We start from the raw sequence: 11,124 nt of genomic DNA, 5'->3' as shown, positions 1-11,124 counted from the left end.
CATGGACGGAAGCGCAGGATTGCGACCCCGGGGACCCGGGATCCCGACCCACTTGAGGAGCACCGAAAGCGCGCGCCACCTCCGCCCGCCACCGCGGGGCGGCCCGCCGGCTGGGTGAAGTCATAGGGGCGGGCCGCGCCGGGTCACGTGACCTGCGCCGGGGCAGGGCCCGGCGTGCGCGGGAGCACGCAGAGAGGCTCGGCCGCGGACGCGCGCCTTTGCGTGCGCGCTCCCGACGGGGGCGGGGCCGCGGGCGGGTCTCCGGCGCGCGCGGCGGCGGGGGCGGGGCCGGGATTCCGCGGGGTGCAGGCGGGGCCTTCCCGGCTGCTGGGGTGGTGGCGGCGGCGGCAGCGGCGGCGGCGGCGGTGGGAGCCCGGCGGTCCGCGGAGCGCAGCCTCAGCCATGACTGCGGAGCTGCAGCAGGACGACGCGGCCGGAGCGGCTGACGGCCACGGCTCGGTGGGCCCGCGTTGCGAGGGGAGCTGCCGGGCTCGGGCGCGGAGGGGGCGGCGGGGCGCGGGGCGCGGGAGGCCGGGCGGGGCCTGCAGGCTGGGGCCCGGGCTGGCGCGGGGCTCGGCGGGTGCGGCTGCTCCGGGGAGCTGCGGGCTGCGTGCCCCGCCGCACAGACCGAGGGCTCTGCCACCCGGGCGGTGGCGAGCTGCGGCTGGAGGGCTGGGTTTTCTGGAGAGCCGCGGATAAAGGGTGCACGTGGGGCAGGGGCATCGGGGTCACTCGGAAAGGTGCTCCTCGGCCCGGCCTGGAGGGGAACTTCCGAAAGCGGCCGCGTTTATTGTTTGACTCTTAAATCAGATTTATGGCACTGTTGTTTTAAAAAGTCTAAAGCAAACGGAAGTTATCTCACGTAAAGCCAAGATTTATCAACAAAGTGTGAAAAGCCTAGGTCCCCTAGTTACCGCCTCCTTTCTTCCGCCTGGGCTCCCCCCCACCTTCAGTTCTTTTAAACTAGACCAGCCTCGCCGATTATTGTATTTATCGTTAGGTTTTGAGGCGGGGGGGAGGAACCAACCGCGCAGTGAATGAAAGATTTGCTCATTGTGCTGCGCTGTTCCTGATACCTAAGAGGACTGAAACCGATGCAAGGATTCCTGGGTGAAAGCAAGAGAACACTAGTTTTTTTTTTTTAACTTTTTATCGGTACTAGGGATCGAACTCACGACCGCCTGCTTGCAAGGCAGGTGCTTATGCCGATGAGCTAAATCCCCAGCCCGAGAACACTAGTTTGGAGCAAACTGAAAGACTGGTGGTCCGAGGTGGGGAGTTTTGGGAAGTGGGCAATTTGAGAATGTCTTCTAGTGTTACTTTGGAATGTTATAATGACTCTACACCCTTTGAGTACTGCAGTCTTACAAAACAGAATGGGAAATCTGTGTCAAAAATGCTCAGATACGAGTTTGGATCTGAGAAACTTAGATACTCCAAATGAAAAACGGGTAAATGTGTTTTCTTTGGATGCACTCACAATCTCAAAAGCATATAATACGGACAGGTAGAATAAAAATAAGGAAAAGAATAGTTTCCTGTGCTGATTTCTAATAGAGATGTTATTGTTATGTGTTCACCAGTGTCTTTTGGAATTCGAATCAGGATTTTTGTCTTGTTTGGTTTCAGAGATCAGTTCTATTTGCTTTTAGGACAGTGACTTAAAAACCGGTGGGGACATTTTAGTTTTGAGATAGTCACATTGCTTTAGAGAAGAGACTGTTTTAAGGGTGAGCAAGTCATCCTTAAATTTGTAGGGGGGGTTGTCTTTTAAAATTTGGTGCCTGTTAATCAGCTGCATTTTCATTTACCTCTGCCTCAGTTTGAGTAGTGACCCAGTTTCAGCACTCTGTGTGAGAATTTGTATGTGAGGTGTTTGATGAGCATTTGTATTTAAGTCATAGCTATTTTAGGAAGGCTTGCGGCTCTAGAGGCTGTGGCTGGCTGCAGTACTCTGATTCCTGGCGACCTGCAGAGTGATGACATTTCTGTTCTTCCTAGTGATTTGCCCTACACTGACAGATGATAAACTTGGAATGCTTGATAATATTTGCCCTTTTTGTTTTTGCTAATGCAAAATGTTTGAAGCTAGCAGGTTAGATTGAAGGAATTCAATGTCTTGGAAGATTTTAATAACTTCCTTTTCTCGTATGCTAGAATGAACTCTTTGTTTTGAATTCTTGCAGCATTCTGTCTTTCCTTTAAAGGATGTATACTTATTCTAGTTGAGGGGAGCTCACCTCTGATACTGAAAAGCTATTTATTGAGTCTTTTTTTTTGTTTGTTTGTCTTTTTACTTTTTATCGGTACCGGGGATCGAATTCATGACTACCTGCTTGCAAGGCAGGTACTTATGCCGCTGAGCTAAATCCCCAGCCCCCTGAAAAGCTATTTAAAACCTATAACACTACCCTTCCCTTGTTGGTCAGTTGTACCCAAGACAGACAGAATCTTTTATAGTCTCCCAAGAATTTCAGTGAGAGGAAAATGTGGTACTCTTGAAATACGCTTGCAGTGTGTACAGGAGTCCAAGAATGGACATGGTGTGGGTACCACTAAACCCTCCAGACTGTAGACTGATTACTTCTAATGCTCACTTACTGCCAGGTGCCTGTATTTTAATCAATTCTTGGCTTAGATGAAAACCAGTAGGAAAGTTTCATGTTAACTGAAAGATAAATAACTTGAAGTCATTTTGTTTGTTTTGTTTTGCTTTTGTCTTTTTGAGACAAGGTCTTGCTATATAGTTCAGGCCGGCCTTGAGCTGACTTTGTAGCCCAGGCTAGACTCAAATTCACAGTGATCTTCCTGCCTCTGCCTCCCAAGTGCTGGGATTACAGGTGTGCACCACCACAGCTGGCTGGATTTTTATAAGACTGTTATTTTTATCAGCAGTATTAAAGGTTCACGTCATATATTCCTTTTTAAATAGGATCTATAGGGCTGAGGATTTAGCTTAGTGGCATAAGCATCTGCCTGGCAAGCTTAAAGTCGAGAGTTCAAAAAAAGAAAGAAATAGGGTCTGTATAGTGGTTTAGACAGCAGGATCAGGCCTCCTGGTCCTCCTCCTTCCACGTCTGAGTGCTGGGATTGTGGGCATGTGCCACTATGCCTGACTTTTGTTGTTGTTTTTAAATAGATACACATCTTTTATCTTTCCCTCAGATAATTTTTTACAGTTTACAGTACATAATTATATTCATTGTGATGAACACATCGTGCATTGCTTATGTGAGCTGTGAAAACCAACCAATTTCAGTGCAATTTTAATGCCCTTTTCTTTTCTCTTAATTTATTAGGCTCATTTACCTTGTAATTTTTGGAGCATCAGTAAGTCGAGGATTTTTGGAGCATTTTAGTAAGTTATCCCCTCAGTGGCAGTTACTGGTTCACCACTTTAGGATGGTATGTAGTATTTATTTATTTATTGTTTTTTGGAGATAGGGTCTATTACGCAGTTCAGGCTGGCCTTGAAGTCTCTTGGTAGCCCATACTGGCCTTGAACTTGCTGTGATACCCCTGTCTCAGCCCCTGGGAGTAGAGGGATTGCAGGTGTGCACCACTGTGCCTGGCTCAAGTGAGTATTTTTGAGACATACTAACAGTGTCTTACCAGGCCACCTGTTGCCCTGTGCTCTACTTCATCAAAGAAATTTAAGCTAGTAGCAAAGTAAAGCAAGTCGTGTATAGGGGAATGTTGATACTAAGTACCAGCTGACTTTAATTGAGCCTGTGTTGTCTGCCAGGCCCTGTCCTCAGAATTTAACAGAACGATCTTAAGCCTATTAAAAAAAGCTTGTGTTTGTTAAATAATTTGTCCAGGATCACCCAGGTAGGAAATGGTACAGCTAAGATCAAACCTAATCAATTCTGCATCCAAGAGCCCAAGACGTTTCTTAGTTCAGTGGTGGTGAACCTAGAATAGCCCCGGAGCTGGAGTAGGCTGTTTGTATTGTCCAAAGCTCTAAAAGGGTTGCCATCGGTGTCTTAGTTGGTAGAGCCATTGTTCTGGGCCAGAAACTTTTTTTTTTTCTTTTCTTGTGAAACAGGGTCTTGCTGTGCAGTTCAGGCTGGTCTTCAGCTCGCCTTGTAACCCAGGCTGGTCTTGAACTCGCCTCAATCTTCCTGCCTCAACCTTCCTCCCGGTGCTGTGGTTACAGCATGGGGCACCAGGCCTGGCTCTCAGGACCTTTCTGTTACTCTTTTAATGTCTTCTTTGGAATCTTCTGATGTTTTAAGCTTCTAAGCCCGATCAGTGCGTAACCTTTTCTCCTTGACTGAGCTCCCTGATGTCTGTGGAGAGGATCCTGTTTTGTCTTCTGTCCAGTCCACTCTCCCAACATCTTTTATATCATTGGAAAAATAACACTTCCTTGTATCCCTTTGTATTTTAGAGATAAACCTGGATCAGTGGTTTTTACAGGTGAGAGATGTTGTTGTTGTTGTTGTTGTTGTGTTGTGTGTGTGTGTGTGTCTGTGAGTGTGTGTCTTTTTGAGACAAGGTGTTTCACTGTGCAGTTCAGGCTGGCCTTGAGCTCACTTGGTAGCCCAGGCTGGTCTCAAACTTGTAAAGATTCTCCTGCCTCGGCCTCCTGACTGCTGGAACTACAGGAATATGCCACTGCGCCCAGCTTTTTTGTTAGTGTTTTTTTGAGACAGGGTTTCTGCTGTGTAGTTCAGGCTAGCTTTGAACTCACAGCTAAGGCTGGCCATGAATTTGTGTTGATCTCCTGCCTTAGACTCTTGAGTGCTGGGATTACAGGCAAACACCACCCAGCTAGAATGAGAAATTTTGCACTCTAGGCAACATTTTTTTGGTTTGTTTGTTTTTGGGTACCAGGGATCAACTCACAACCTTGCATTTGCCAGGCAGGCGCTTATGCCCCTGAGCTAAATCCCAGGCCCTCCAGGTGACATTTGACAACATTTAGGACTTTGTAAAATTTTCGGAGGTGGTTTAGTTTGTGCTCCTGGCATCTAGTGGGTAAGTAGCAGGGATACTGCTAAACTACGGTGTACTAGGGCCCCACCCCATCTCCAGCCGAGAGTTTGTGGCTTCGTGTAAATACGTTGATTGGAGAATCCTTGATCTAGGTGCTGCTGCTGCTGCACGCTTGGTAGGTCGCCTTCTTTAATCCTCAGCTCCTCTCCAGAAACCTTCACTGTGTGGCATTCTTGGTACTCAAATGAACCAGGGGCATCACCTAAGATTTCGACTGGTGGAGTTGCATGTGTGAGAGCCAGCACGCCCTCTTCTAGCTAATGGTGTACACTGCTGCTCCGTTCTGTGTTGAGAGTTTGAACCACTGATGTGGAAATATCAGTACCAAGGAAACAGGCACACGCTGCTGAAGGCAGATCCCTAAATGAGTCATTAAATTTGAGAAGTTTATGGCTTGAAGGTTTGCCCATGTTTGTGCCCAATCCAAAGTATCGATGACAACAGAATGGTCCAGCTGTTGCCTTGATCACTTACTTTCCCAGTATTTCACCTTTGGAACAAAATTCTGCGCCCCTCTCCGCCCCCATTTCTTCTTCTGAAATGTTTTCAGTGACAGTATAATTCAAGCTTATATAGAAAATTTGGAAAGTATCGGTCTGAGTAGGATTAACTTCTAGCTGTAGGTGGTGAGGCACAGTGGTTCCTAGATTTCAGCAGAGATCGAGATGCCAACAGTTTCTGCAAAGGTTCGTGTAGAGAAGGGTGTGGAGACCACAATTTCCACAAGAAGGCTCAGCAAGAAAGGGGGTGATGGCCCGGAGGCCAGAGGGAGGCTGACCAGGCAGTGAAGGGTTGGATGTAGGGTAGATACTGGATTTTATTTGTTCTGTTTTGTTTTGAGAGAGGGTCTCGATGTCTAGCTCAGGCTGGCTTTAAACTTACCATGTAGCCTTCAACTCATGGTGACCCTGCCTGGGATTACAGGTGTGCACCACCATGCTGGGCAAGTCCGTGGTTTTTTGTGATCAGCATTTGCAAGGGTCCCAACATGAGATTTTACTTAATTGTTATGACTACTTTTTGTTGTTATTGTTGACAAGGTGTCTCACCATGCAGTTTAGGCTGGCCTTGGGCTCACTTTGTAGCCCAGGCTGGTCTCGAACTTGTAGTGGTCTTCTGCCTCAGCCTCCAGAGTGCTGGGATTACAGGAGTACACCCCCACACCTGGCTTTTATTTATATTTTTAAATGACATTTTATTGGTGCGTGTAAGATACACCTATTGATCACATTCATCATAGAGAATTTGTATCTGTACATGGTTTAACTAAAACGCTGTTCTCCTGCCCTCTTTCAAAACCTTCCTCCCCTCCCTCCCCATTTGTTCCTTGTTTTTCTTCTTTATTCCTTTTCTTCCGTTCCCCTTGTTTCCTCTCCCTCTCCGCCCTCCCTTGTGCTCCCCATTTGAACATTTTGTCCTGCTTCACAATACCTGCTATGCATTTGATCCTACTTACACTTTTGGTTCCTCACACCAGAAAAGCGATTCCCTCTTCACATGTGTGTCCAGTTTATTTCACTTAAGAGCAGAGACTCAAGATGCATCCATTTTCCTAGAAATGTCTTGTGTGTATCCCTCCTTATGACAGAGTGGTTCTCCATTGTAAAAAAACAAAAAACAAAAAACATCTTTTATGCCCTCACCGGTTAATGGATATTTGGGTGGTTTCCAAGATTTAGCTATTACAAACTGTGCCATTGTAAACATAGGTGTGCATATATCTCTGTAGTGTATTTTTAATTCAGTTGGGAAAGTACCCAGGAGAGGAGCAGCTGGGTCAAATGGAATCTCTAGGGCTAGTTTTTTGAGGAATTTCTTTTTCCCCACAGCCCCTCCAGCATTTGGTGTTGGTTGATTTCAAGATAATAGCCGTTCTTTCCAGGATGAGATGGAATCTCAGTGTGGTTTAATTTGCATCTCTGGAATAACCAGTGATGTTGGGCATTTTTTCACCTCTTTATTTCCTATTTGTATTTCTTCATGTATTCATCTCAAATCCAAAATGAGATTTTAATAAGAATTTCTTGGGCCGGGGTTACAGCTCAGCAGTATGGGCTGAGGTCCTGAATTAGATTCCCAATACCCACACACACCACAAGATTTTGTTAATGAAACACATTTTTTAGAGGGGACCAGTGTGAGGAGGAAAAGCATGAGGTCCTAAGTTTCATTCCCAGTACCCGCAAAAAGAAAGAAAGAAAGAATGAATTTGTTAATGAAAGACACATGTGTATCTTGACCATGTCGGTCAAGTCAGTGGCCTTTCACTAGTAATTCTTTTAATCATTTTTGCTTGGTTATTCACATAACCACTTCAAAATCTCATTTTTTAACTTATTTTTAAATTATTTATGTTTTTATAATCCCTTGTAACATTTTTTATTGATGCTTGCTTTGAATTTGATTTTATCATTTTCCTTTTTTCTGCTTTTTCCTAAAAATTACCAGAGTGTATATATATATATATGTGTGTGGTTCAGGCTGGCCTCGAACTCACTGTGTATGTACCCCAGGCCAGCTTTGAACTAGCAGTAAGTTTAGCCTCCTGAGTGCTGGGATTAGAGACATATGCCACCATACCTGGCTGAAAATCACCAAAGTGTGTCTTAAAATTATTTGTCGTCATCTTTTCACAGACAGAAGAACCATAGTAGGCCTCGAGTTTGAATTAGTGACATCTTTTTTAAACTTTAAAGTAAATACAGTTAGGAATGGTGGCACATTCGTGTAGTCCCAGCTTTCGGAAGGCTGAGCAGGAAGACTGCTATAGATTGAAAGCCAACCTGGGCTACGTAGTGCAAGGCTTCTCAAAAACAAACAAAATTATATGCGTGAACAGCTGATGCATCATTGCTGTCGTCTTGCAGAAGTGTGGTAGTGGATTTAGGGAGTTGATTTAGCCCTGGTGGCGGTCTGGCCGAACCTGGGTCCCGCCTGTTAGCGGCGTCCTTTGGGTGCTGTGCACTGCTGTAGCTGGCTTCTTGTCTGCTCACTTGGATTTTCAGGTGCAGGGTCCCAGGTCCCCTTCAGGAGCACATCCCCATGTGACTGGAAGGCTTGCTCCAGGCCCTACCTCTTGAAAATGCCACTACCTCCTTGTAGTGCAGCAGGTTGAGGCCCGAGCCTTAACTCATGGGTCTTTGGGGACACTTAACCTCACCGTAGATAGCACCCTGAAGGATATGAGTTATCCCATTACAGATGAAGAAACTGAGGCTCATATTAGTCCAGCTTACAAAGGTCTCTTGAGATGTTTAAAATTTATTTATTCATACAATTTGTTGTTGTTTTGAGACCGGGTCCTGCTGTGTAGCCCAGGCCGGCCTGGAACTCACAGCTATCATCCTGCCTCAGCCTCTTGAGCCCTCGGACTACAGGTGTGTGCCACCACACGTGGCTTCATATGACATTTTAACCCAAGTCATTCCCTCCATGTTGCAGATGACAGTGAGGCTGGCACGCAGAAGTGTAACCTGAAGGTACTCTGTCTTGAACGCCGTGTTTCCCTCACTGCAGTGTAAGCCTTTCCAGAACCAAACTTCATGACTGCTCCCTAAGTGTCAATTGCTTGGGCTTCTGTTCTCATCAGATCCTCGCGGCAATTCTGTGAAGCAAAATTTAGTACGATCAGGAAGGAAAAACCGAAACTATAACGGGTATTTTTTACCGAGAATATCAGTAGGTTAACTTTAAACTCTACAAATTCAGTGGTGATTAATATAGTCACAATACTGTGCAGTCACCATCTCTGTCTAGTTCTAAAATATCTTGTCATAAAAAGAGGATCACAGCCATTAAGTCACAAAACATAGCAACAAAAAACTATATGAATAAATCACTGTCCTCCCCTCCCCTCACCCTCTGCAGTCTGCTTTCAGCCTCTAAATTTACCTATTTTGAATGAATCGATGGAATCACAACATTTTATATACAGTGGCTTTCGTTTTGTGTATTATCTCTGAGGTTTATTCAGTTCAGAGCAGTTTTACTACTTTATTTATTTTTTTCTTCGTCTTTTTCATTTTTATCGGTACCAGGGATGGAACTCACGACTGCCTGCTTGCAAGGCAGGCGCTTATGCTGCTGAGCTAAATCCCCAGCCCCTACTACTTTATTTTGATAACAGTATTCCCCCATATAGTGTACACCCTCTTAGCCCTTCATGTGCATGGGTTTCCGTATCTATTGGGAGAGGAAATAAATATGTATATATATACACACATACACACACATATACATATATATATGTATATTTATATATTGCACCTATACTGAATGTTAGACTTTTTATCTTGTCATTTCTCAATAGACTCTTGTCTATTCACACCATATATACATTGTATTAGGTATTGTAAATCTGGCAGTGATTTGTGGTATACAGCAGGGTACATAGGTTATATGTAAATGCTGCCCCATTTGACAAAAGACGCTTGAGCATCATCAGATTTTGGTGTCTACGGGGGTGTTGAAACCAGTGGTCTTCAGGGAGGAGTGACTATATCACAGTTTTGTTCGTTCTTCCTTTGGTGTAGGCGCTTGAGTTATTTCCACCTTTTGGCTAAAGTGGAATTGCTGAGAGGTGATAATTCTATGCTTAGCTTTTTGAGGAGCTGCTGAGTTGTTTCCGCCGCAGCTGCCCCATCTTACATTCTCACCAGTGCAGTGCAGATACACGTCCTTATCAAGCATTTGCTCATCTTTTGTTTCTGTTTTGACAGTAGCCATCCCCTAGAGGGTGACGGGGCATCTAGATGTAGTCTTGATTTGCCTTTCTCTTTGGACAGTTCTAAGTGTCTCTTTAGGCTTTGTGTAGTGCTGTGTTGCGTTGTGTGTCACCTTGTTCTTTGAGACAGTGTCTCCCTGTGTAGCCCAGGCCAACCTTGAACCCACTGTGTAGCCCAGGCTGGCCTGGCACTTGGGGCAATCTTCCTGCCTCTGCCTTTTGGGTGCTGGGATTAAAGATGTGCCCAGCAAAGAGGCTTTTCATAAATTAATGAGCAGTTTCCATATCTTTGATGAAATGTTTATTCACTTTGTTTTCTCATTTTTGAATCGGGTTTTGTGATTGTTGAGCTGTAAAAATCCCCTACCCTCCCTGCTGGGATTGAAGCCATGGTCTTTGTACTGAACTGCGTGCGAGTCCTTTTTGAAACATGTCTCATAAAGTTGTCCAGGCTGAGGTCAAAATTGCCTTCCTCCTGCCTCAGCCTCCAGAGAATGCTGGAGTTACAGGAATGTGTCACCATGCCTGTCTGTAAGAACCCTTTACATAATCTAGATGCTAACACTTCTCAGGGACGTGATTTAAAAAATATTTATTACAGCTTACAGGTTGGCATTTCTCGATACTGTCTTTGGATGCAGAGAATTGTTTAATTTTGGAATATGATTTAGCTGGCCTTTTTTTTCCAACTGCTGGGAATCAAGCCCAGGGGCGTGTGCCTGCTGGTAAGTGCTATACTTCTAAGTTACATCCCTAGCCTGAGTTAAGTTTTACATATTGTGTGAGATAGGTCAGTACCCTTTCGCTTATGTAGATCTCCAGCTGCCCTGGCAGTTTGTTGAAAGGTCTATGTTTTCCGTATCAAATAGCGGTGTTCTTGTCTAAACTCAGCTGACTGTAGATGGGTGTTTATTTCTAAGTTCTCAGTGCATCCCACTGGTCGATATGCTGTCCTTATGCTGTGTTATGTTATTATGATCACTGTGTTGTAGATTTGGAAACTGGGAAGTGTGAGTCCTCTGACTTTGTCATTCTCTTTAATGCTTTTTTGGTTCTTCAGGATTTCTTGAAATGCTACGTGAATTTGAGGAAAAACCTTCCATTTCTGTAGAAAAGGCAGTTAAATTTTGATAGGGGTTGCATCAAAACAATTGCTTTGGTTATGGTGCTGTCTTAATTCTAAGTTTTTGCAGTGGTCAGTATTACGTGCTAATTTGATTTGGCCACGGGGTGTCTAGATATTTGGTCACATGTTCTTAGCGTGAGTCCGTGGAGATGTCTTGGATGAGATTAACAGTAAATCTGTGCACTGAGCAAAGCAGATTGCTCTACCTAATGGGAGGCAGTCGGTTCAGGACTCCATTAGAACCAACAGCTAACAGGAGCCTTCAGCTGCCTGA

The 11,124-nt window shown here is 45.1% G+C and overlaps 1 protein-coding gene across 9 annotated transcripts in view; it reads left to right on the top strand.

Annotated features, from left to right (window-relative positions):
- The first annotated feature begins 301 nt into the window (after nt 1-301).
- Nucleotides 302-11,124, top strand: part of Usp28 (ubiquitin specific peptidase 28) — a 62,394-nt gene continuing 51,571 nt past the window's right edge. For all 9 annotated transcript variants that reach the window (XM_063255786.1, XM_063255785.1, XM_063255790.1 and 6 more), the window contains exon 1: nt 302-459. In XM_063255786.1, the coding sequence (XP_063111856.1) occupies nt 403-459 (57 nt within the window). In that variant the 5' untranslated portion in view covers nt 302-402. The remainder of the gene's footprint in view (nt 460-11,124) is intronic.

Source organism: Cavia porcellus, unplaced genomic scaffold, assembly GCF_034190915.1.
Source record: "Cavia porcellus strain 051 isolate PalLab524CR breed Dunkin Hartley unplaced genomic scaffold, mCavPor4.1 scaffold_9, whole genome shotgun sequence".
In the NCBI taxonomy this organism is placed as follows: Eukaryota; Metazoa; Chordata; class Mammalia; order Rodentia; family Caviidae; genus Cavia; species Cavia porcellus.
Note: the sequence above shows the minus strand (reverse complement) of the source record. Positions and strands in the feature narration are given on the sequence as shown.